The sequence below is a fragment of the Penicilliopsis zonata genome (assembly GCF_001890105.1).
Source record: "Penicilliopsis zonata CBS 506.65 unplaced genomic scaffold ASPZOscaffold_7, whole genome shotgun sequence".
NCBI lineage: Eukaryota > Fungi > Ascomycota > Eurotiomycetes > Eurotiales > Aspergillaceae > Penicilliopsis > Penicilliopsis zonata.
Window position 1 is genome coordinate 68,677 of NW_019208917.1, and position 24,950 is coordinate 93,626.

A 24,950-nucleotide genomic window follows, 5' to 3' on the forward strand; every position below is an offset into this window, starting at 1 on the left:
ATTCCTGCGCTTTTTCGGAGGCGGAAGTAGTGACCTCACACGTGACCGTTTCCATTGTAGTAACTTCAGTCCGAGATCTGACTGAAATCATCAAATGATCACTTTTCTAGCATCTAATCTCAGATACTCTATTTAATTTGTCTTTCGCCCAATCCTTCATAATTTTTTGGTCCTTTACCTTGGATTTTTCTACCTATTTCCCTCTTTGATTGTCTAATCTCCTCCACTCTCTCTTTCAGCCTACTATCATTGTTGGTCGCAACTTACCCTCATAATCATGGCGACTAAAGCTGCCTATAAAAGAGTACTTGCACTCTTTTCATCTTTATTATTTGCATGTGACTCGGGCTAATTTTTAATAGCTTACTCGCGAGTACCAAAATATTGAAAAGAACCCTCCTCCGTACATTATTGCACATCCATCGGAAACAAATATCTTGGAGTCCGTGAAGCACTTGACTTTTGTCTCGACTTTTACTTACAGGTCTTAGATGGCATTATATTCTCACTGGCCCCCCGGGGACTCCCTATGAGAATGGACAGTATTGGGGCACCTTAATATTCCCTCCGGATTACCCGTTCGCCCCTCCAGCCATTCGCATGCATACACCAAGTGGGCGATTCCAGCCGTCCACGCGACTTTGCCTCAGTATCAGCGACTTCCATCCGAAATCGTTTAACCCAGCGTGGGAGGTTTCAACAATCCTTATCGGCTTGCTTTCGTTTATGACCAGCGAGGAGATGACTACTGGAAGCGTCAGCGCATCGGAAGCAGAGCGCCGAGTCCTAGCTGCACGATCAAGATGGTGGAATTCCACTGGGGGCGGTTCTCATACAGATCTTGCACCCGGAGTCAACCCTACTGCTAAAGGCATCAATAATGTCAAGGCGGGAGACGGGGGGTTGAAGTTCCGCGTCGAGTGGCCGGGCTTAGACCAGGAAAACTGGAAGTGGATGAAAGACAACCGAATCGATACGAGCACTGGAAAAATCCTCATCGAGCCAAGCTCTGCCGCTGCCACCAAGTGTTCTCCAGAGACGAGTGCTCTGCGCAGACGACCTAATGGAAGCGCTCCAGGGCTAGGGACCGTCATGGAGGGTGGCCAGGTTGCACGCGAGGCAGGTCAAAGTTGGATACGCCGAAATAAACTCTGGATTGGTCTTGCCATAATATTCGGCTATGCGCTACTGACCAGAGCCGTCAATGATATCCGAGGGTAGGAGATCTAAGTTGCCTCATACTTAGCGTGATGTTCTACATACAGGCTCCCTGGTAGATTATCTCTGACTCTTTGAGAGTCATGCATTGCGTTTTCCCTGCAAAGGGGATAAATTTTGCCTGATATTCTGGGACAGGTTACGAAGATTCGAGTATTGCCAGCATTCCTTTGTTGTAACTAGGTCTTAGGAGCCTTGCGGGCGCATGGCGGTTGAATTCTCCGGTAGATCCTCCACATGTCGCCTTAGAAATCAAAAACCAACGTGCCAGATTTTCATCTCTATATATGTAGTACTATCAACCATCTAGGACTATCAAGCCATCGACCGTTGTCCAGTGAAATGGCTCTAAGTGGGCTTCAAGTAATTAGTACATAAGCAGTAAGGTGTCTGACTCTGTGGCGAGAACCGAACGGGACAATAGTACCCGTGACTGGGGCTAAATCGGCTCTCCAGCAACTCAATCGGGTTTCTGCTCGACCCCTAATACTAGTTGCTATCCAGACACCGTCAAATCCCTCCCCCCATATCGTATCAACCACGAAGCTTACCGGGGGAATTGTGCCGGCCTTGAGTTGCATTATTGCATGGCACTTGCATGGCTACCCACACCTCTGGGTCGCACAGGTGATCTCAGCCTTCGCGTCGCTTTTCTCCGGGCCGTGCTCGACCATCGTCACCACTATTGACCGGCTTGCCTTGGCCTTCGGGCCTGGCAGTGATGGAACCCCCCCCGCAGACATCTCGACTGAGCTCCGCGAGACCTCCAAGTCATAAGCCCCCTCCAGGTTGGTGTCTCTGTCTTTGTTTGAATCGATCTGAGATGCATTAAATCCCCATCAAAAAACTGCCCTCATCTACCTCGTACGACCAGTCACAGGGAATGGAAGCCGACTAGGGCTGACCGCCCTGTGGTTGGTCGCCCATACCAATATACACTCATTGTGTCGTCGTGGTATTCCTGATAGTTATTTGTTGCAACATGGTTCTTATCAGATACCAGCCTACCTCCACACGATCGTGAGGTTGGTTCCACCATTTTTAGGGAAGCTTTACTCTCTCAGTAGTGCCTTTTGTATGCACCACTAGGGAACGAAGGAAGCGCCCTGCATCTTGATCACTGTGTCTCTACACGTTATGTGGACTGATGGTAACCGTTGAAATCATTTCTTGACAGGGTCAACTTCAGCATTGAAAACACCGGTGGACCGACCGACTTTTACTTTTATAGATCACGATGATGACTTGACCTCTAAAAGAATCAGAGATGCAAATGCTCGAAAAGCTATCCGATCTCATGTCATGCGGGATGTCCGTCGGCGTGAACGTCTCGCCGGGCTGAAAAGAGTATCGAAGCGTGATGGCCGCCGTGCACAAGGAGAGCCGGAGCCTGAATCTCGAAAACAACAATCTACATCGATGTCAACTAGACATCGCAACTTACCCCTAAGGACCACGTCAACTTCATCGAACTCTTCGCAAGAGTCGACGTCGTCAATTCAATTGACAACGCGAAACCCCATTGAATCAATGCAGACTTATTCGAGTCCCAATCTAGCATACTACTCGTTTCCTTCGTCATGGGCTTCAGATCCTTTTTGCACTCTTCCCGGGACCAATGAAGTCCCTTCTATGGTTTCTTACTTGATCTTCTATTGTAAGCTTCTATCTACTCCATTCCATTGGAATCATTACAAACAGGGCTAACTAGTCTAACAAGGCCGATCCGTCTTCATTCCATTAACATTTCCAAAAGAACATAAAATCACGCAGAACGCGGAGATGGACCTGATGGTAAACACTTCACTTTCTGATCCCGGCAGCTTCTTTGGTTTGATGACAATGTGCGCTGCTCATCGAGCAATTTTGGCCGGGCGACACTCGGACCTGATGAATTCGTCTGAAGAAGGCTATCGTGTTCTTCATGACCAAGACTACTACATAATGAAGGTCAAATGCATTCGTGAAATGAATGCAAAAGTTCAGAATCCAGATCAAGCGCTCAGCAATGAAGCCTTTGGCACCATCATCAATCTTCTAACGAGTGCGGTAAGGGTCTCCACTTGACGGATTCACTCCATCTTTCCTGATTTCACAATGCGACTATCATGTCTAAAGACCTATGTCTGATCATTAGCAGTTGATTGTAGGGCTGTTTGATGAGGCCCGGATCCATCTCATGGGTCTCAAACGCATGGTCGAGTTACGAGGAGGCATCGACAATGAGCGCAACCTGTCTATGATACATTCAATACTGGCGTGGGTTTTTCAAACTTAAATTTTCTTTTGACATTGCTCATCAGAAGTCTAGGACTGATATAAAAGCTGCCACCGGACTCATGACCAAGCCAATATTCCCTTCGACCTTGGCCCCGCAACCGATATCATCGGATATTAAAGAACGAATCAAACCCCCAGTATCCTCAATACTAAATATGATCGGCAGCGGCTTCTTTTCGAATCCTCTTCTGAGCTCATCACTTGTGAAAATTCTTCACTGGGTGCGAGACCTCATTTACTACAGTCAAGCTTATCGAGATCGGCCTTCAACATTGTATTCCAGCGATCACGATGTTCTCCGCGTGTTGAATTATGAAACTGAACATCAACTTCTCAGTTACCCATACCTGGGCTCCAAGAAAACAAGTACACTGATATCGTGTCGTGAGCTTGGACTCCATCCGGTGGAAGCAGTGGCAAGAATTGCATCTATTGCATTCCTGAACCAATTCCTCATTGTCTCTCCACCTTCCTCAGGACTCGGCCGTGCCATCACGAAACATCTAAAGCAGGCAATATCGGGTTGTCCCTTGTCCATTCTTTTGGGTTTATCTGTTGAAAACTATGACCTTATGGCGTGGGCGTTATTTGTTGCTTCGCAAGGCTCAGCTGGACAACCTGAACGCTCCTTGTTTGTCGAGCGACTTGCTAGTATCGCAAAGGTCCGTGGATGGCAATCCTGGGAGCAGGTTTCGGAGGTGCTGACACGATACTTCTATGTGTCGAATGCCGACGAAGTTATTTGGAAGCCTATCTGGAGCGAGGCAAAGGCAGGAGTTATTATCTCCACTATCTTTGAGGTGTAATGATATCAAACCTTAGGTTCTGATGACCTTCATTTTTGAATTTCTCCCGAAAATTCATGACAAAGGTGTTAATAAACATGATGAGAAAGAACTATGTATATAACAAGTAGTATAACCTATGCAGAATCATTTATAATTTAATAGTTAATAGTAGACACACTGACAGGACATAGCTAATAACTATGTCGAGCTAATAGTAATAATACTTTCAAGGCTTATTAGATTGATACTTCAGATGTGGGGTACGTAGCTAGATCTCTGCTCCCAAAGAAGCCCTGATCATCCTCTCCTTAAAGCACTCAAGGAGATAAATAGTTCCTCCGTAACTACATAGTACAGCCATAGCCATACCTAGTAGTAGATTATATGGTGCTAAGCCTGTTATAGCAAATAACCTCTATTGCCGCCTAGTCCGAGAACATGTGGGCATCTAAGCAATTAAACCCGCTGTATATCCAAGCAATAAGGTCTAGTAGTACTCATCTATAACCCATTTATAATAATTACCAGGAGGATAGGATATGCGACATCTCTGGTTGGTCTGCGGCCCCGGGGAAGCTAAGCTATTTATGGTAAGCGGTCTTTCGTGGACCCGAGCCAACCCGCAGGTGGCTTAGCGTGTCTTCCGCAACTTTTTGCTGCACGATTCTCTATCTACTTTAAATGTTTTGCTAGGCCGTGAAGAGCATTCTCCTCTGCTTTCTTCTTTTACTATATTGAATCCCATATAGATCAAGTTCAACCATTTCCGATATGGGCTGGTTTTGGGCCGATACCTCATTAAAGCAGGCCTCTGCATTGCCTGCGCATCCTTTGCCAGCGACAGATGCATCTCCTCCGGTAAGCAACGCAACCCAGGAACGTGTTGTCGACTGGCGGTTATTCTAACCAGCATCATATAGCCTGGATGTCCGATGCACCGGTCGGAATCTGTCATGCCACCGCAGTCCTCTGTTTCCGAAATACCCACTTCTTGTCCAGTCCGATCAACGGATTCTCCATTCTTCGTTTCTCAGAGAAGCTCTGCGGACCAAGAGCCCGTGAAACCCGCACAGACTACGCCTTCCGACAAGCCGTCAACCCTTTCTAAATTAAATCCTCTCAACTACATGTTCTCCTCGATCTCACAAGAGCGCGCCCCCGGTCAGACCGTCGATCTACCAGTGGATCGCGAGATTTCCACCATCCCGAGAGGCGACTCGAGTAACTGGGAATACCCGTCACCCCAGCAGATGTACAATGCCATGCTACGGAAAGGGTATACCGACACCCCACAGGATGCGGTCGAGTCGATGGTCGCAGTGCACAACTTTTTGAATGAAGGCGCCTGGGAAGAAATCGTGAGCTGGGAGCGTCTGTTTTCAAACGGCCTGGCGCAAGGGTGGAAGAAGTGTCGACGTGGCGAAGAAAACATCGCTATGGATATCGCTAGAGAGGAGCTGAATGGAGAGATCAAGGATGAGGAGCGGCCATATCTCATTCGTTTCAAGGGTCGGCCGCAGGAGTTGACTCCCAAGGCCTCCATACTCCAAGCACTTGGGTGGCTGTATCCCGCTAAATTTGAGTAAGTCGATTGTTTGAATCCCTTTGGATACGTGTACCCCACGCATCACTGCTAACAATGCATAGAACAGCTCCGCCCTTTGATCGACATGACTGGTTCGTGATGCGCCAAACGCCCTCTGGTCCCAAGGAAGTTCGATACGTGATCGACTATTACTCCGCGCCCCCCGAATCCACCGGGGAGACCGTCTTCTACCTCGACATTCGTCCTGCAGTTGACTCTCCGACTGCCGCTGTTGAGCGATTGATGAGATGGGGCGGCGATGTCTGGTACCGGGCCAGCGGCGGCTCAACCAGGAACACCAACTGAACGGCTCGGAGCGCCTCGACTGCAATCGCATCAACAATGTGTCTACTTTCTCCGCTCATAACGAACTTGATGTATAGATAATGGACTGGCATCTTTGTATTTTTACCTTTTTTGTTTTTTTACCTATTTTTGTCTTGGATTTTCTGGGAAGTGCTTAACTCCCAGCGATGCCTTAGCCATACTTACTTGTGTATACTGATCCTGTCTGCTGCTGCTCCCTTTGAGAGGGAAACAACCTTTCACTTAATATAACCCTTATTGATTATATTTAATTCTACAGTGGCTTTTTTAAATGACAAAATATATTGTTTATATCTGCCACAACTTCTTATTTAAATAGCACCATATGGCAGTTTTCTTTGTTTCTGCTGCCGCTCTATTCTTTCGATGAATGTTCAACCCATCCAGGTAAATCCCTACCATTGAAGTCATTACTTCAATTGCCTCCTAAGTAAATAGCTACCCGGATAAGTAAGGTGTAGCTAGCGTAGCAAACCACCAGGTACTGCTGTATTGCCAGCAACACCATCTTGGGCGTAATAACAAAGCGAGGAATTGAACTGAATTCTCTGGCTGCAACTGATCCCTGCCAGGGCCTGACAAGATCCCATGGACTCTTCCCCGGGAGTGCTAAACGCTTCGATAGGACAGTTGAGTTGAATGGCTTTTCTCGTTAGCAATATTATCATCAACAAATCCAACTGCAGTTAGGAACGCGAAGCCTAATTCGAGGCGAAAATGTAGGGTTGATGCCCCAGGCTGTTGTTGGTTGAGAGTAACTATGTACAAGTATTGTTATTATATAAATAGTAGCTATGTCAGCCTAGCTGCTCATGTATAAACCAGAACAATGGCTTCGAGTATTGGACGGGATGGCTTTGGCAGCGGTTAGATATTGGGGGATAAAAGGTCATATTTGACACAACGCTCCACGCTCTCGATACTCGCTTGGAGGAAGGTACGCGCCTCAAGCCCAACCCAAACGCGAAGCATGGACGTGTCTCCAGAGCGAACGGACTGTAAGAGCGTAGCGCTTGAACCCAGTTGACGGAGAATAGGGAGGGCACTAAATGTAAACATATCAGCTGTGTCCACTACTAACAGTTGGGATAGGGGCAATTAAAACAAATCATACCTTTTGAACAAATCCAGATCTGGATCCAGATTCCGGCCTATGCCTTCGAGCAGAAGAATAGAAATGACGACGTTGACAAAATCTCCCTCCAGGCGGACGTGGTGGCTTCTAACCATTGACAGCACCTCGCTCAGGACGTCACCGATCTTAATATTGCCGAGCGCAAAGGTGCGCGACTTGACGCCCAGCACTAGGTGCTGCATTCTCAATGCGAATACTTCACTGTCGACAACTTGATCAGGTTGGCGACAACGCTCAACCATGAGATGACCGGCTTTATATCCGTCAAACTCGGCAACAGCGCGGAACAGGTCGAGGAAATTCTTTCGGTTGACCTCATTGAGCTGGGTCACCAAGCCGGTGTCAATGAAGATGAGTTGCGGTCTGTAGCCTTCTTCATTGAGTTGGGCAAGAGCTGCGGTCCACTTCTTGGGGTCCTTGCTATGCGGTCTCAAACGCGCGAGAACAGCTTCGGTCACATCGAGTTCCGCTCGAGTCGGTGCCTCTGACGCACGCGTGTCCTTTCGCAATGACAGATCAAGCTCGCTGGGCTTGTAAAAGCGAACCATGATATTCCCGGGATGTAGGTCTGCATGGACGAAATTATCGATCAGCAGCATATGTAGAAAGGCGTCCAGCCCTTCGTTGGCGATCTCCTCTTGATACACTCCGCCTCCAACGTCTAGGAAGGTGGACAAAGGGATCCCCTGCGCAAATTCCTCCACCAGAACCTCACGAGTTGTGTAGTCCATATAAGGGTACGGAAACCAGGCGGTAGTCCGTGATTTGAACTTCTCGCGAAAAACCACAAGATTCGCTGCTTCTATCCGAAGATCCAATTGCAGTTTCATCATTTCTCCAAATTGATGTACTTCGTCGGGTAGCGACAGCCAGTGCATTGTAGGAAGAGCATTGATCAACGAGGCAAAGAATCCCATGATCCGCAAGTCTCTCCGAATGACACGATCGACTCTCGGATGAAGCACCTTGACAGCAACATAGGACGACGGAACTCGGTGAGGGGAACTCTTCACCAACACGTCAACGTTCTTTCGTACTTTTCCAGTCAGGCTCTCTGGCTGGTGCAAGATGTCTTGATCATATGACGAAGTCAGACTCGGCTTAAGCTTTGCCTTGTAGACCTGCGCGATTGCGCCGACGCCCAACGGTTCCTCGTCGAACTCTTCAAATATCTCTTCAAACGGCAAGTCGTTAAAGGCCTTGCGTATGGTCTCTTTTGTTGCATGCAGTGGATGTGCAGGCGCATTCGAGTGTAGAGATGACATAATGGCGCATAATTCAGGAGCAAATATATCGGTGCGTGAAGCTGCCCATTGCCCTAGCTATGATGGATGTTAATCAACGTCCCTCTCTGTCTGGACTTGTTTTGTGTATAGAAAATACCAACACACCTTAATAAAAGCAGGGCCGGCACGTTCCATTGCCCGTACAAGGAAGCCATACCACCAAATTGTTCCTGACCGTGTTCCATTCCCCGAGTTTATGCGTCTCCCCATCCATACCAGAGGCACTGCCAGGATGACCGGCATGAAGATGATGACCAGGCGAACAAACCGGAGACCTGTTGCAATCGGGTCGTATATATAGCAGTACCAGAACACGAAAAGCGACTTGCCAGGCGCGTCTTCCGTGAGAGTTTTCTGTACCTCTCTTTGGGACACCTTCAACATCTGCATCTCCCCCGTCTCTTCACCACCGTCTCCATTCTCGGCCAACTTCAGAAACGCGCCAGGACTTAGAGCAGCGATTATTAGCGTCCTCGTTGTAAGCGTCCTCTTCTGGCCGCCATTGCAGGGCCATTGCAGTCTAGACGGCAGGCGCGTGAGGCGGGATCGATATGACGGAATGTACCGGGAAAAAAGCCGCGAAGTGCTTCCGCGATTGAAACTGAAACGACCGAAGAGGACGGCCGTCCTCATGGTCTCATTTATGCAGTAGACGTGTGGTTGAGATATTCAGAAAGGTGATTTGAGTAACAATGGCCGGGTCCGATTAAGGTTACCAACATTGGTGGTGTCCATGAGTCCGCTTCAGGCCTGCACGTGAAGAGAGACGTCATCGCTGAACTAGCGGTTTCTTTTCCGCTTTCTCGGCTATCTGCATTTACTACATACATTTTCGCAATTACAAACTACGTTAAATCGGTTTCTAGAATTTATTCATGAAGATCAATATTTGACACCTAATACTTGGCCTGATAGTCGCCGAAAGGACCTGGGATATGGCATCGCCCACGCGCAGATACTGGTTTGGTCATCTAGAGCCGGGTCAAAGAGTTTCTGGATGATGAAAACTCCACCAAAAGGGTTTGGTTTAATCTATTGAATTGCGTTTAAGATAGTCCGACATGCTTTTATTCGTCAATTCTTCGAGTTTTGACTTCCATGAATCAGGAACTGAGTCGGCCTGCAGGAAGTATTAGCATAATAAGTCCATTTAGTGGACAGTTCAATTCTGGGGATAGTTCAATTCTGGGGATAGCTCACATTCAAGTTTGATAATTCTTTCACGAGGATGATGACGTTGTCCCGATCCTTTTTGACTTGATCCTCGTTGTTCTCTTCTTGTGACGTAGAGGCTTCAGCACTAAGAGTGTCCTTGATGAGTTGGAGCACCTCGCTGTTTTGTAGACAGTCAAGAACTGCTAGCGATCCAGAATTGCTCGATGCCATCAATGCTAAGGCAAAAAGTCCTTCGCTTCGGACAACTGGCCATTGTGTTTGGGTGATCATTGAGCCTATAGGGCGTGCAATCTCATTGTGCAAACTGAAGAACCGGTGAAAGAGGCCCTTGATCTCGATGTTCTCTTCGATCACTGCAGGCGTGGCGATGGTTCGGCATATCGAAGCGACAGTTCGCCCAATTTCGGTCTTGATTGGCGTGGAGTCCGTTTTTTCGAAGAGAGCAAGTAGCAAAGAGAGATATGTCTTGCTATCATTCGACGAATCAGAATCAGTTGAGGGAGGAGATGAAGGTGAGTCGAGAAGCCTCGAGATATTCTCAACGGACGAGATTATGACTTGTCTGGTAAGACTGACGGCCGAGAATTGCACCTGAGGTAATGTCTCATATGCCCATAAACGGGAGATAGCAGGTATCACCCCCGCATCACCAAGATACGACCTGTTATCTCCTGCGATGGCCAGATTTTTTAGGAAGCCTAGGGTAGAGTGCAGAACAACGCCTCTGGCATTGCTGTTCAGCACCGCTATCAATTCCTTATGTATGTTCATATCTTGAACCATCATTCGGCATGCCTCGTCGGACCTTGCCATATTTCCAAGCATGATGCTGGAACAAACCTGGAGTTGGTCTTCGCCTGCCGTTAGCCAAGATCTCAGCTTTTGAGAAAGAGGCGAGCCCAGCGGGTAAAATCTTGAGAACAGAGTTGATGAAGATAGTTCCGCCAGTGCTTGGTTCATCTTGAGTCGCACCTGTGCCAGCGCTTGGACTTCCTCGCTGGAGGACTCGTCTATGTCGATGATATAGGAATGACTAAGGACCGACGACAAGCTCTCTACCTTGCCATTAGATATGCAAACATCCTGAAATCTCTTGTTCTCCAAGTAGTTTACAAGGGAGTTAACAAGAGAAGTGAACTGAGCGAGATCCGTTTCCTTGCGTAGAGCGAGGTTTATGAGGAGCAGGATTGTCCCGTTAGGCGAGCACTCGATGCCTTGCTCTGGTTTGATACCAATATCGTCAGCTCCACGAAATAAAAGCTAAAACTGAAGAGAAATACCTTGCTCTGCTGCAAATTCGATGAGCTCATAAGCAAAAGTGAGTAGTGCAGCCCCCTTGACTGCTCCATCGTTTATGAGTTTCGACAGTATATACGCAATTTGATTTGCAGCCACTTGCGACTGGGCAGGCTCTGAGATCATCAGCGCAATTCAGATAGTGTGGCAATAGAGGAAATTTCTTTTTTTTACCATAATCCATGCATATGTTGTATATGACGGGTATCGCGACACGAATTAGTTCAGAATTCAAGAGATGCCGGACAATGGCAACAGTATATTCACTTTTCACTACAATTTCACGGTTTGAATCTGGGCTGCTCTTAGTATCCTGTAGTATCGACAATTAAAGAAAACAATATACTTACCAGTGTCGGCGCAAGAATTTCCGACTAGCCGTAATGAGTGAAGCAAGACCTCATTTTCGACATGCTCTTTAGATGCAATAAGCTGCAGGAAAAACTGCAATAGCCCAGATTGACCGTATAGGATACGATAAGATGCTAGCAAAAGTCATCAGTAAGCATCTGTGAGAAGGTGGAACAAAAGTATAGACTGATAGATAGACTCACGGTCTCGACTGGTGTTTGCCAAGGCTTCCGCTGCTTCTACCAGGTACCGCGATTTGCATCCCCGTAATGTCTCCAGAAGAGCTTTTATCTGCTCCAGACTTTCCAGAGCTCGAGAGTCCTGCTTGGGGATAGCATCGGTTCCTTCAAGAGATGCCTGTAGCTCACTTAGATTTAGGTTTCCCCCGGACTCAACCTTCTCCAAATGGCCTAGCAAGGAGCTCAGTGTGTCTTTTTGCTCCTCCAGGGAGAGGCTTCGAGCATTTTCAGTTTGGAAATATGGAGGGAATGTCTTCAATCCCGAAAGGACTTGCACCACCGAGGGTAGCTCGATGGTACCGGCCTCTGCCAGCGTTCCCGTAGGGGAAACAGAAACCGTATTGTCTTCCATAATCTTTCTAATCAAGAAATATGAAGTATGAAGGTCCCGATGAGCGTGTGACTTGACGATCAAACGATCCTCGTCTTCATTATCCTCTGGTGAAAGGCGTTTTCATATTGCTATCTTCAGTTGAGGGGGTAGAAAGGTCAAGTATGGCAGGTCTCAACAGTAAGTACCTTTGGGTAAAGTCCGCAGAAAGTTACCCCACAATAAGGTACACGGCCCCTCAAAACAGCAACGATCTCACGAACTTTTCAACGATACCGGATTAATACCCCGTAGATATGATTTTCAGTGTGAGTACAGACTATCCGATAATATCGTTTTTAGTATGTCAATTTGGAAAAAGCAATAGTCGAGATTAGAATCTTCATGATAAGAGGTATGTGTGGTCGGTATCTTCCGCACAAACTGTGGCCTTTTCACCAGATAATATACCGCTGCTTCCCTAACACTGATACTTCAATGCTATTTGTTTTATTGCAATCCAAGGAGTACGTATAGTCCTTGTCATTGCCCAGGACTCATCGTCTTTTATATTGTCATCCCCAAGTTGCTGCTTTTCCGCACACCAGATGCCGTAGGCGAAACCCATGGCGAGCAGATTAGTCCCGACCAAGTCAACTATTAGTTATAAGATGTGGCCTCTTTTAGATGATCCCAGGTATAACTTGATGAGAAGGTCTTCGGTCTTTGAATCAAATGGATTCAGGTGCCAATAAGGCTGTTTCTGTCCAGCTGCAAATATTCGAGGGAAATGTTTATACCAGCGTATACTGCTGCCAGCAGGGAATTTCAGCAATACAAACATTCTTCAAAAGAAGGTTCTTATTCCTCTGAAATGGCGCATATAAATTGATATTGAGGAGTATAGAGTTCAAGGCACCTGGTAGGTAACTTCATGGGCAGATAGTTGCGGTCCAATCAGCGATAAGCACGGCAGGCATTGCGGACAGGAGGCGCAACCGAAGCAAAGCTGGCCTTACCGTGTACATCGTCTACTCCAGACTATTCAGAACCAGCTATTGTCCCTCGTTTTCATCACCGGCTTTCTGCTCTGGCCGATTTGTGTTTGCGAATTCCACCAATTCTGATAATACCTGCTCTTTCCGAGTCCGGAAAATACTGCATAAGAATCCATTCATTATGACGCGCGCTCAGCAGACGCTCTCAGTCCTTCTCCTTGTATCTTCTGTACGTCGGCGATTCATCTTTTACCTCAATTGTTTCCGGAACCCATGTGCTAATATATTTATATAGCTTTATCTCTCTTTATACTTGGGCCTTGTTCCCTTGAATGAAACTGTCCAAACAGAAATCATCCCTGTCGTGAGTAAAACCGTCTTGACTTGCAATATCCCACCCAGGAAGAAACGACCTGACCACCCTATTTATCTTTGCCACCGATTAGCTCCCTTTTTACGCATTGATTGCCTTCGCATGCTATCTACTCGGTCGACTGGGGTTAGCGATCCTGACGTTCAACGATGTTCCCGAGGCACACGCGGAGCTACAGAAGGAAATCGCACAAGCTAAGACAGAGCTGCGCAAGGCCAAGGTCGACGTTGACTGAATGAGCAAGTGATCTGGTCTCGGTTTTTGTAAGAGGTGTTCGATAAATTGTCCTGGCCTGGGCTTTGGAGATTAACAGACACAGCACGCGAAGTGCGTCTTGTTCCTTTTTGATATCATATAAAAATGGTTGATTCAACGTGTAAGATTACGGTGGTGTCGAGAATTTGGCGTTTCCTGAAATCCTCCTGATGCCTTTTGTATCTGAAGACCACAACTCGCTCTCGCATGCTTCTGCCACTCCAAATCAAAGCAGCAAAGCAATTATAACCCAGAAACTTCATACAATACAATTTCTGAAAAAGACGAGGATATGTATAAACAGTTTTTAACTTTTCTTGTCTCTATTGAATTTTTACCAGGGATATCTGTTCGTAACGTGACATGTCTAAGCTGACGCATGGACCAGATAGTAAATAACTATGTAGGCGGTATGTATTGGAAGCCCGGGGCCAGATCGTGCGTGCGTCCTGGAAAGGGAACGGAATGAAATATATAGGATTTGAATCGCTCAGATGAGGGGGTTCTCCTTGGCCAGAGCGTCGTGCTCATCGATGTCCCTGTGCAAAGACAATCAGTAATCATTATCATACCGAGAGATCAGAATGGCGAAATTTACTTAGCTTCCCACGGGTAGCAGATCCAGACATCATCGGTCGTGACCGCGGCGTGGTAGTGACCCGACTCCATCATATCCGCAGGGAGGACGCCCTTCTTCGACTTGTCCTTGTTCTGTTGGTGCAGGTTGGTTAATAAAGCCCGGCGGAGCAGAAAGGGCGGGGTGGGGACAAAAAGTAAACTCTTCTACATGGATGGGGAAACATACGTGTAAGACGAAGATGGAGAATGTCGTCTTCTCGCCCTCACGACCCAGCTGCTTCTGGGCCAGCTCCACATCCTTCTGGAGCTCCCGGACAGCATATTCCAGCGTCGTGCGCGTGTCATCCACCTCGTCGACGATGAGAATGTTCTTGCCAATCAGGTTGGCCATCTCTAGAGAACTGAGATCCAGCCATTGCGTGCGGGTCACCTTGGTTCCGGGGACCTCCTCCGGGTCACCGCGGCCCAGGTCCTCGTAAAGGGACAGACCAATCGCCTGGATGGGGATGTTTGGGTCACCAGAGCGCTTAAGGAAAGAGCTATTCATCGGGATCTTGTGGTCAGCCTGTGTTGCAGAAAGCCTGTCACTTGTTCTTCAACAGTCTGGAAACGAACCGTAGGATACGAGCGGGAACATAACCACCGCCACCGATGGCGATCATAAGGTTAGGATGGAACTCATTGAGGATCTTGTCGGCTGACGCTTGACACAACTTGTGGACCTAAATGGAGGGGGGCGGCAAAGACGGATCAGTATACGACTCAAAAGAGTAGGTGACACGAAATGATGGAAATTCCGCGTGCAAAAGACGGTCTGCTGGAAGACGAAGCAGCCTGCATGATTGCAGAATGGGCCATCCCCGCACCCAAGATCCCGGCGCATACCTGGTTGTATGTCACGTAGACCTTTTGCGACATGTTGGCGGTGGGTAGGTAGTTATCTGATAGCGAACTGATAAGTTGGATACAAGGCAATTCGGTCCTCCCACAGAACGCAAGAGGAACTGGATATCTGATTCAGGTATCTATGAGAAATGGAAGCAAAAAAAGATAAGAAATTTTGTGAGCCACAATAATCCGTCAAAAAAATTTTTCTTGGGAATGGTACGGACTCCTGCGCACATCCACGGGGTGATCTCATTGACTGGGCAAAGATATCCATGACTGATAAAAAACCCCACAGTGGGAATTTCTATATGAGAGTCGGAGAGCTCCGAATGCCTCAGTAAGTCCTTAGCCCCGCCATTGTTCTGCGTTATACTCTATAGAATGTCTCTAAAAAAAGCTCATAGCTTGAAGTTGATATTTTCTTTTTGAAAAATTACACATCTATATAATATGACTACATATTATTATAAGTCTTTGATGGTATATTTGGTTGAGGCTTTTGCCTGGAAGGTAGGTATATATATGCCTTATAGTTATTTATGAACCTACACCATAGATCCCTGTTGATGCAGAATAGATGCAGAATAGATGTAAACTTTGAGGGAAATAAGTACCAAAGTTGATTCACTAGACGAGAATACTACCGAAAAGGTATCATTATAATCATGTCAGTCATCATCTTAGTAAGTAAACATCTGCTTCAGACCTCACTCTCCTCGCCCGACGAGTCCGGCTTGATCATATTGATCTCGAATCCACCTTCATCCTTATCTTCTCCTTTCTGGGGCCACAGTATATGGTGCAAGACGATCGCTCGAATCATCATATAGAACACAAAGAAGTACATCAGTATGAGGGGGATTACCATTGCGCAGCCGACAATCAAAATCGGCTTGCAGGAGAAGGCATTTCCAATGGCAAAGGTCGATGTAATCAGTGCAGTATTCGGGAACACGAACGAATACCAGCCCATGGAGAATACCATGCGGCCATGCCCGATAGCAGACCAATGGGCAAAACTGGCGATGAAAAAGAAGAAGATCGCGAGCCTGTAAAGCAGATCAGCGGGCTACGTCTCACACATATGGTCTTGCGGTTCATACCCCCACAGCCACAAAGCACCAAAATCCACTACAACCCTCAAAACTTTGGCGGCTAGGGGCCCATCCCCCATGAAATCAGATGGAAAGGCACGGTGCGCGTTGGCAGCCATGTTGACTATCCCAGTGGTGGTAAACGCACTGGGGCCAACAGAGACGAACATACCGGGCCGGACATTCTCCTTGGGCAGCTTCTGGGTCATCAGGCGATAGATAAAAGCCGAGTATACCATGAGGGAAACCAAAAAGCCAACACCCTGGATTGTTGTTCCTCCTATAATGATTCGCAGAGCATGGGGTTGTGACAGCTTGGAACTCAGGACCCCCGCATGAGGCCCGATGATCAGCATAGGATAAGCCGGGAAGATCCAAATAGGCGTCATCTGGGCGATGGTGAAAGTTTGCGTCGACCACCTGGCTGAAGATTAATTGGGACGGTCCAAACTCCAAAATAGTACTGAAAAAACGAATACCCACAGCAAAAGGTATATTGCAGCAGACAAAACCACAGCAAGAGCAGCGTCGATCCAGAACAAAACTATTATTACACGTTCCAGCCAAGGCCCAGTCTTTTCAGGACCATATTGGGAAATATTGATCAAGATCGTGCCAAACGACACGATCGAAGCAGGCACAAAGAGAGACTCTGTCGGATGTAGGAATGATGCCTTGAATGTATAAGGGTAGCAATAGAATCGCGTCAACAGCAAAGACCAAATAATAATATACAGGGCGATGTTGAACAGGAAGACAACCTCGCCGATAATCTCGAGACCGCGAAACCTGTAAGGAACTAGGTACATCCAGACTGGTCAGTACCGCTTGAGCGTTGGTAGATAGGACTAGGACTCGTTACATGTATATAAAACATTGGCGATCCCACCCGTCGCCATGGTTAGTGTGAAAAATGCCCAAGTGAAATGACGGATCCGTTCTTTCCAGGTATAATGCGTATGGGATAGCTCCTTCTTTGACAAGTAGTGGAAATCTTCCTGACAATGGTTCAGGCCGTCCAGTCCTTTCTCATTGCTATTCCCAGCTCCTCCACTCATCCTAATTGCGGGATTCTCTAGCGACTGGAGGTTGGATGAATGGATTTCCCTGGCACTGTCAAAACGAGAGAGCAAGGTTCCATGGCTCCTTTGCAGACTAGCCGCACGTTCTGCATCTTCGATGGTCGGAGTGAGATAGCCATCTTCTCCTGGAGCCCTGAGATGCCTGGGACGAGCAAACGTCATCGTAGGGATCGATTAAGATGGACGTAGTAGTACGCAATCAAACCGTACCTGGCAGTCTCTCCGTCCGCTCCTCAAGACAGCCGCAGCTATTATACTCATCGAAGCAGCCTGTCGAGTAGCTAGATCATGTTTGCAAAGGTTTCGTAGAGGTGGGCAGGCAGACTGAATGACAATCAATCAACCCTGGTCACTTTCCATGGCTTTGCGACTGGGTTCGGTCGCAGGTTTTTTGGGTTGTTTGGGCATGATGGCATTAGATAGGCCGATAGGGCCTAATAGCCCATGCGGGGAGTGGGAAAGTGGGTTTGTTGGTGCCGAGTTCCGCTTATTATGTAGGACTGTCGACTCTGGATGTCCTGTAGATGGGGACCAAACACGATGATTTGCCTCTGAGCCATGTGTGATATGCAAGACCAGACGTATGGATCGACAGTCTGTTTCAGCTGTAGAGTCATGGGTTATGGAGGCTTCGTAGATAGGATGCGTAATAAATGTATATATGAGATCATACGGAAGAGCTCTGTATATTTTACTTATATTCTTCTAGTAATGATATTAAGATTTCCATTAAGTCTTTAACCCTAATATTAGCAGTCTATAATCTAATACTTATTTCTATTCTATGTCTAATTGAAAGGCTTTAAGTAGTAGTTATCACAAAATTTAGGGGATATCATAGAGTAGACCACTCAGTTGCTAAAAATTATTAAGAGAGTAGTAGTTACTGGTCAATGCTCTAGAGTAATTTCTCTTTAGTGCTGCAGCTTATACCTAAATATACTATACTTAGGTAGTTACTATACTATTAACTACCCTATTATTGATAGTTAAAACACCTTATCTAAATCATTTATATAAAAAATGCAAATCACAAGCCAGACTTTGAGGAAGGAGTATGTATCAGATCGTTATTATTGCCTCGGGAATGCGATCCGGCGCTTTTCCTAACTGGTCGAGCAACTCCAGTCCAAGCCCCTGGTAACTATCATTGAGCAGCTTCAATTCTTCCTCACAGTGGTGCTGAAAAACAGCTTGATAAATTTCTTTTCTCAAAAATCTACCATCCAATCCGGAAAAAAATAATGGATATTGTAACTGACAGCCGCAAATCGGTGCTGATCACGGGGTAAGACTGCTCAGTGCTTACTCTGTAGTAAGCACTTGATAGCCAATCTGGAAATCTAATACAGAAGCCACTATCTTCCCTCATCTACTTGCAATAAATACTGGGTACTGAGTACTGATATTATTGTCACTGCCAACCAGATGTTCTCCTGGTGGTATAGGAAACTCTCTTGCGCGGGAGTTTCACAGACACGGCTTGCGTGTCTTTGCCACAGCACGCGATGCAAAAGCACTCGATGACCTTGCAGAGCTCGGGATAGAGACATTGGATCTTGTCGTCGATGACGAAGGAAGTGTCAAAGCATGCTTTCTTGAGGTGGAAAAGAGGCTTGGGACGAGGGGACTAGACTATTTATACAACAATGCGTGAGTAGATATTAAAGGCTTAATGTCGTCATCAGAACCGCTCATCCAGCATTGAAACTGACTTCTCTGTACAGAGGCAGAAGTATACTATCCAGGGCTATTTAGGCGTTCCGTTTTCGGGTCTTACTGACACGACATCTAGACTGCACGGTGCCTGCTACGGAGGTACAGCTCTCCGAGGCTCGACAAACCTTCGAGACAAACTTCTTTGCCGTGATCAATATCTGCCAGACATTCCTGCCACTTCTTATTAAGGCAAAGGGTACTATTGTGCAAACTGGCTCTGTTGCTGGGGTTAGTCTCGCCTTACCTATTCAGCTCTTCCGAGATACTTAAGCCCTGTAGATTGTTCCATATGTTTTTGGGTCTGTCTACAACGCTTCCAAGGCAGCCCTTCACTCATTCAGCGACACCCTCCGCGTCGAGTTGGCTCCATTTGGGTAGGCAAAACTGCTCACTCGCATCCTCAGTTCAGCTAATCAATGGACTATTAGCGTCAATGTTACGACCGTGGTTACTGGCGGTGTGCAGTCTCGCATTGCGCGGACAAAACGGACTCTGGCGCCAAACTCCCTCTATGAGCCCATCAAGGATTTCTACGCTCGGCGCGTGGTCCACAGCCAGGAAAATGCTATGCCGCATGCCACTTACGCACGCAGCGTCGTTAACCAGGTGCTTTACGGATCTGCTCCTTGGCGTTGGCTTTGGCCATGGGCTGTTGGCCGTAAACACTGGATCTGGGAGGGCAATCGGAGCTGGCAAATTTGGCTCGTGAGTGGCGGTTGGGCCTGGTGTGACGTTTTTGGTCGAGTCCTCACTCGGATGTTCGGTTTGTACAAACTGAAGCGTGTTGGTTCTAGGTAAAGGGGTTTGGTTAGATATCCAGCGGGGAATCTTCTTTATTTCCTGTTTCTGATCTTGATACGTTTCCTGTCGCGTTTGAGGTACTTGCTTCGCCCACGAAAGCCAAGTGGTTTGTAACGTAGCTTGTTCATGCTAGTTGGTAGTGAGAAACGTCCTTGCGTACTATCTTGACCCGCTTTTTCAAGATGACATGGATTGATCCTTGTAGATCCGGGATCTTTTTGTTTCCGGCATCTCACAAACTGCTCATAGTCAATGTACATGGTATTTTTTATACCGATTGCAGAGCGCAGAACTCGAAAGATTTCGCAAAGTAGCCGTTCCACGTGCCGTAGGGTTCCGTTTTGTTGTGGATTAGTCATAGATTTACGAACGTTGATTGGAGTAACACGGGACTCTCGGTCCCAGCACAGGCAAGCAAATAAGACTTCCGATCCATATCGTCCCGAGAAGTGCAGCCGTGAAGAGAAAGCTGTCCCTGAATCCGCAATAACATCACTGTCGCTTTTTGGGAAGCGTAACTTATCCTCTCGTCCTATATCACGACGAGTCCTTTTCCCTAAAAGTTTTCCTCTCCCCTCTACTCGATTTTCACACCATGTTCAAGCTTGCTCGCAGCAAACCGGTCGCTGCAGCTTTCAGAGCTGCGCGGGTGAGGATTTTCTTTCCTACCTACATATTATGCTTCAAAGCCTTCAAATTTCCATAATAGAGCTAACATTTGTGCTTGATATTTTTGCAGGAGCCCTCTTTCATTCAGAGTCGATTGGCCGTGCCGCAAAAGCGAAATCTCTCCATCCACGAATACCTTTCCGCCAACCTTCTCAAGTCGGTAAGTCCTGCGGCATTCTCTCGACACCTCAAACTCAAGCGTCCCCCTCGTTTCCAAAGCTGATAAAAATCAAAGTATGGCGTCGGTGTTCCCAAGGGCGCAGTTGCTCGCTCCGCAGAGGAGGCCGAGGTTGTTGCCAAGGAGATTGGTATATATCCCTCAATTTCTTTCGCATACGCTGATTGCTGCTAAAAAAATTGAATCACAGGCAACGATGACTTGGTGATCAAGGCACAGGTCCTTGCCGGTGGTCGTGGTAAGGGTACTTTCGACAATGGTCTCAAGGGAGGTGTCCGTGTCGTCTACTCGTGAGTCCTATGCACAAGTTTTCAGTCCGGCGAGAGAAAAATACGTGTACTGACTGGAATCGTGTTGTAGTCCTACCGAAGCCAAGATGTTCGCCGGCCAGATGATCGGACAACACCTCGTCACCAAGCAGACTGGTGCCGGTGGCCGTCTTTGCAACGCCGTCTACATTTGCGAGCGCAAGTTCGCCCGCCGCGAATTCTACCTTGCTATCCTCATGGATCGTGCTACCCAGAGCCCCGTTATTGTTTCTTCGTCGCAGGGTGGTATGGACATCGAGACTGTCGCCAAGGAGACCCCCGATGCCATCATCACCACTCCTATCAACATCCACGTCGGTGTCACTGACGAGATTGCTCGTACCATTGCTACCGACCTAGGCTTCTCTGAGCAGTGCATCGAGGAGGCCAAGACCACCATTCAGAACCTTTACAAGGTTTTCATGGAGAAGGATGCTACCCAGATCGAGATCAATCCCCTGTCCGAGACCTCGGACCACCAGGTTCTCGCCATGGACGCTAAGCTCGGTTTCGATGACAACGCCGAGTTCAGACAGAAGGAGGTCTTCTCCTGGAGAGACACCACCCAGGAGGATGCGGACGAGGTCAAGGCTGCTGAGTATGGCATTCCTGAAGCCCTCTTTTCCAACAGACTGATTTTCTAATGCGGATTAGGTTCGGCCTGAACTTCATCAAGCTTGACGGTGACATTGGATGCCTGGGTAATTACTCAATACCCCTACATCCCTGTCTGATACATATCATGCTAACTTTCATCAAGTCAACGGTGCCGGCCTTGCCATGGCCACCATGGATATCATCAAGCTGAACGGTGGTAGCCCCGCGAACTTCCTCGACGTTGGCGGTGGTGCCACTCCCGCCGCCATCAAGTCGGCCTTTGAGCTGATCACCAGCGACCCCAAGGTCACTGCCATCTTTGTCAACATTTTCGGCGGTATTGTCCGCTGTGATGCCATCGCCCAGGGTCTGATCAACGTTGTCCGTGAGATGAACCTGCGCACTCCCATTGTTGCTCGTCTCCAGGGTACCAACATGGAGAAGGCTCACGAGCTGGTACGTCTATGACATAACCTAATATTTACGGTCTGCGTGATGACTAACCCTCTTTCAGATTAACGATTCGGGTCTCAAGATCTTCTCCATCGAGGACCTCCAGAGCGCCGCCGAGAAGTCCGTGCAGTTCTCCAAGGTCGTCAAGATGGCCCGTGAGATTGACGTTGGCGTTGAGTTCACCCTTGGTATCTAGGCGGTATAAGTGGGAAACCACTTTCTTCTTGCTCGTTGAATCCTTTCGCTGTCGGGGTGTTTCTATGCCCTATTTTGGGTAGATACAAGCATGGGACTCTTGATCGTCGAGAGGGGACACAGTAGAAGACTAGTGGGTGCGATTTAGGAAAGTTGATCAGCTGAAATGGCGTTTGCTGAGCGCTATAATGGCACTATAGAAATTGCTGATGGTTGGATACATGCACTACTGTTATACTATTATTTTTTTCTTTTGTCACTGTATTCTCATTCTGTGATTCTCTACATTATCTCTTAATTGAACCATTGAATGAAATCCCTATAGCATACTGCAAGCAGTGTCTTAATGATCTGTTTAGTAAATAAGTTGTTTAAGACTGTCTAGTAGAAATATGGTTAGGCAGTTGAATATCTGGGTTGAAACACCAGATATGCCACCCATGTTCACTTAAGGCGACAATAAAATCTTCATCGCCGTACAGAACAGGTTTATGAAAAGGTCCCTGGCCTGGAAGGTTGGACTCACTCAGGACCACTCTTGTATCCTTCGAGAGAATGTTTTCATTGTCGAGCTGATAGGTTCGAAGGAGACGATGATCACCAGCCCACGGAAAATCGTCCTCGAAATAGACCATGACGATATCGGAGGCAAGAGGGACGATATCAGTATCATCGTAATCATCCTCGGCCGCAAACTGGACCATACGGCTGGCAATATCACCGCCTACTGTATAATGGGAGATGATCAACACAGGGACGGCCTCGCTGTCTGTTTTGTCGAAGAATATTAATGGGGATTGTCCGCTACGGTTCGAAAACCTCGATGACCAATCCGGTGAGAAGTCATCTAGATCGTAATCCACAGAGATGCACAGCGAATGCGAAGCTAGGAAAATATAGCTCCTAGAGGCCGCATCAAATATCCAATGTTTGAAGAGGAACGTTATCTTTTGATGCTCTGTGGTTTCGTCCTTGATTTCGATAGTGCTGAAACTATCACCGGTGGGTGTAATACGGATAGACGAAATATCACACGGCGTTTCAATCCTCGTTACTCGAGTGATGCAGGAAATTCGATCCCAGATGATGAGATCACTGTTTATTTCGATTGCCAGCGCAGACTCGTTGGTAATGAATGAGTTGTATGCTGAAGATGGCAGCCGGATATCGGCAATCTCAGCCTTCGTCTCAAGATCCCACACGTGGCAGTGTCTTGCAAATCAGGTTAGCAATAAAGGCATGTTTATATTAGGGAAATACATACCCCATGCTAGTAATAGCAGCAAAAATCTTATTTGTGACTCTCACAGCTTTGATATCTTGTCTGTTCTCTAGGTGAATCACATCGACCACACCTTCAAGCCAGTTCCAGAGACAGATTGATCTGTCAAATGCCCCAACACATATTCCAGATGAATAATCAGTGATCTCGTATTTAGTATCTTGGTCTACCACTTCGAGCTGGTCAAAGATCATTGTATGTGGATATGTAGCCACGCTGAAAGGCCGTCCTCTTTGTAGTGCAATCCGCCGCCGTGCACATCGGTGGAAGAACATCTCTTGCTCTTCTAGAGTCGTGATTCCTTTAGGGATAGTGATCTGATGCCCCATAAGCACAGATTTCCTGATATCCCAGGAAGATAATATAGATTTCCACTGCTTTGAAACCTGTAACAGCTGGTTAGCAACATGCTACAATCTTCCATTACAGTCAACTAGACGCATCCCCTACTCTTTGCAATATAACAACATCCACTATACTTAAATGGCGAGTAACCAGTGCAACTAGTTCAACGGGCAACAGGCTGATAATGTCGGTCTGCAAGGTGATTTTGGATGAAATATCCTTGATTTCGCGCCATTCCTTAGAGGAGAGTTGCCGCAGCACTCCTTCGTAACTGGTACCCTAGTCAGTATGACATGGTGATACGAAAATCGTTCTTGCATACGCAGCACGTCGCGCTTCTTTCGTCTTCAGCTGCGCGAAGGACCTGACAATATTCGCAGCCATAATGTTGGCGTCAATCTCCTCGAGCTCCATGACGGCTATCCCGTCGAGAAGGTGGACGAGGAGGGAAAGCACTGTTAGTTGCAGAAAATTGCAGTGAAACGAAAGAACATAACTTCTTTTCTTTTTGCAACAAATCCAGAATATTGGACAGATACTGTTTGCTATATGGAGAATAGAACCTAAGTGGCAGGTGCAAACAAGAGCAGGCAGGTGACTGACTCCGACGCCTACTGGAGTCATCCACCACGCCAAGATGTACTCTTTACATACAAACGACCAGTCCAACCGAACAGGTACATCTATGCCGGTATTTCTGAGGGGACAGGTCGATGATTACCTTCCAAATTATGACTGGTACGATCAGTCTTCCGCATCCTCCGTTTCCAGAAGACTTGGTGCCGACGATCGCTGCAGGAGTGTGTTTGCCGCCCACGGGGGCCCATTCCAGAAGCCTGCATGAAATTTGAGGCAGGGAGAGGCTTGTCAGGGAACGTGGTCCAGACGTTTTGAAGGGAAAATATGGGAGGTGTCTGTCCCGGCGACGACAAGAAAAAGTCCAGGTATTACGCTCCTTATTACTGGGATCTTCCGATACGCCCCATATATTGGCCGGTAGGTAATTTACTTCTAGCCTACCATCGGCGTCGACAGCGATTGGAAATTCGTATTTTTCCCGGAAAAGTCTGGAAAGAGTTTCATCTCCACCGAGAACAATCGGCTTGTGCAGTTTGTCGCCCCCGGTAGGTAGTGACTAAGGCT

General features: G+C 47.3%; 8 protein-coding genes across 8 annotated transcripts; 4 read left to right on the forward strand and 4 right to left on the reverse strand.

The window, feature by feature from the left end:
* The first annotated feature begins 91 nt into the window (after positions 1-91).
* On the forward strand, positions 92-6,497 carry ASPZODRAFT_159306 (hypothetical protein). Its single transcript, XM_022726398.1, has 5 exons — positions 92-304; positions 544-1,217; positions 5,036-5,144; positions 5,207-5,868; positions 5,934-6,497. Exons 1-5 carry the CDS (start codon positions 278-280, stop codon positions 6,175-6,177), a joined length of 1,716 nt encoding a protein of 571 aa, XP_022580858.1. The 5' UTR covers positions 92-277; the 3' UTR covers positions 6,178-6,497.
* Positions 6,498-7,065: 568 nt separating this feature from the next.
* Positions 7,066-12,033, reverse strand: ASPZODRAFT_151918 (hypothetical protein; the record flags this gene model as incomplete). The annotated part of the gene is made up of 8 exons (XM_022725794.1): positions 7,066-7,243; positions 7,313-8,655; positions 8,725-9,048; positions 9,820-10,805; positions 11,076-11,207; positions 11,266-11,385; positions 11,442-11,576; positions 11,646-12,033. The coding sequence occupies 8 exons, from the start codon at positions 12,031-12,033 to the stop codon at positions 7,066-7,068; spliced, it is 3,606 nt and encodes a 1,201-aa protein (XP_022580859.1).
* A 986-nt stretch (positions 12,034-13,019) lies between these two features.
* On the forward strand, positions 13,020-13,658 carry ASPZODRAFT_132427 (hypothetical protein). The gene is made up of 3 exons (XM_022723016.1): positions 13,020-13,218; positions 13,285-13,353; positions 13,436-13,658. Exons 1-3 carry the CDS (start codon positions 13,171-13,173, stop codon positions 13,595-13,597), a joined length of 279 nt encoding a protein of 92 aa, XP_022580860.1. The 5' UTR covers positions 13,020-13,170; the 3' UTR covers positions 13,598-13,658.
* A 366-nt stretch (positions 13,659-14,024) lies between these two features.
* ASPZODRAFT_132428 (hypothetical protein) lies at positions 14,025-15,332 on the reverse strand. Its single transcript, XM_022723017.1, has 5 exons — positions 15,082-15,332; positions 14,812-14,918; positions 14,423-14,735; positions 14,216-14,328; positions 14,025-14,156 (listed from the first exon to the last, which is right to left on the reverse strand). Exons 1-5 carry the CDS (start codon positions 15,112-15,114, stop codon positions 14,108-14,110), a joined length of 615 nt encoding a protein of 204 aa, XP_022580861.1. The 5' UTR covers positions 15,115-15,332; the 3' UTR covers positions 14,025-14,107.
* Positions 15,333-15,609: 277 nt separating this feature from the next.
* Positions 15,610-17,595, reverse strand: ASPZODRAFT_132430 (hypothetical protein). The gene is made up of 4 exons (XM_022723019.1): positions 17,041-17,595; positions 16,662-16,977; positions 16,188-16,598; positions 15,610-16,133 (listed from the first exon to the last, which is right to left on the reverse strand). Exons 1-4 carry the CDS (start codon positions 17,420-17,422, stop codon positions 15,785-15,787), a joined length of 1,458 nt encoding a protein of 485 aa, XP_022580862.1. The 5' UTR covers positions 17,423-17,595; the 3' UTR covers positions 15,610-15,784.
* A 798-nt stretch (positions 17,596-18,393) lies between these two features.
* Positions 18,394-19,952, forward strand: ASPZODRAFT_132435 (hypothetical protein). The gene is made up of 6 exons (XM_022723020.1): positions 18,394-18,548; positions 18,689-18,913; positions 18,988-18,995; positions 19,056-19,207; positions 19,259-19,353; positions 19,408-19,952. Exons 1-6 carry the CDS (start codon positions 18,505-18,507, stop codon positions 19,775-19,777), a joined length of 894 nt encoding a protein of 297 aa, XP_022580863.1. The 5' UTR covers positions 18,394-18,504; the 3' UTR covers positions 19,778-19,952.
* Positions 19,953-20,262: 310 nt separating this feature from the next.
* On the forward strand, positions 20,263-22,439 carry ASPZODRAFT_132436 (hypothetical protein). Its single transcript, XM_022723021.1, has 8 exons — positions 20,263-20,429; positions 20,520-20,609; positions 20,685-20,757; positions 20,818-20,917; positions 20,988-21,533; positions 21,590-21,636; positions 21,696-21,988; positions 22,047-22,439. Exons 1-8 carry the CDS (start codon positions 20,376-20,378, stop codon positions 22,179-22,181), a joined length of 1,338 nt encoding a protein of 445 aa, XP_022580864.1. The 5' UTR covers positions 20,263-20,375; the 3' UTR covers positions 22,182-22,439.
* On the reverse strand, positions 22,276-24,748 carry ASPZODRAFT_1954253 (hypothetical protein). Its single transcript, XM_022727418.1, has 4 exons — positions 24,130-24,748; positions 23,913-24,078; positions 23,445-23,848; positions 22,276-23,392 (listed from the first exon to the last, which is right to left on the reverse strand). Exons 1-4 carry the CDS (start codon positions 24,429-24,431, stop codon positions 22,552-22,554), a joined length of 1,713 nt encoding a protein of 570 aa, XP_022580865.1. The 5' UTR covers positions 24,432-24,748; the 3' UTR covers positions 22,276-22,551.
* Between the last annotated feature and the right edge of the window lie 202 nt (positions 24,749-24,950).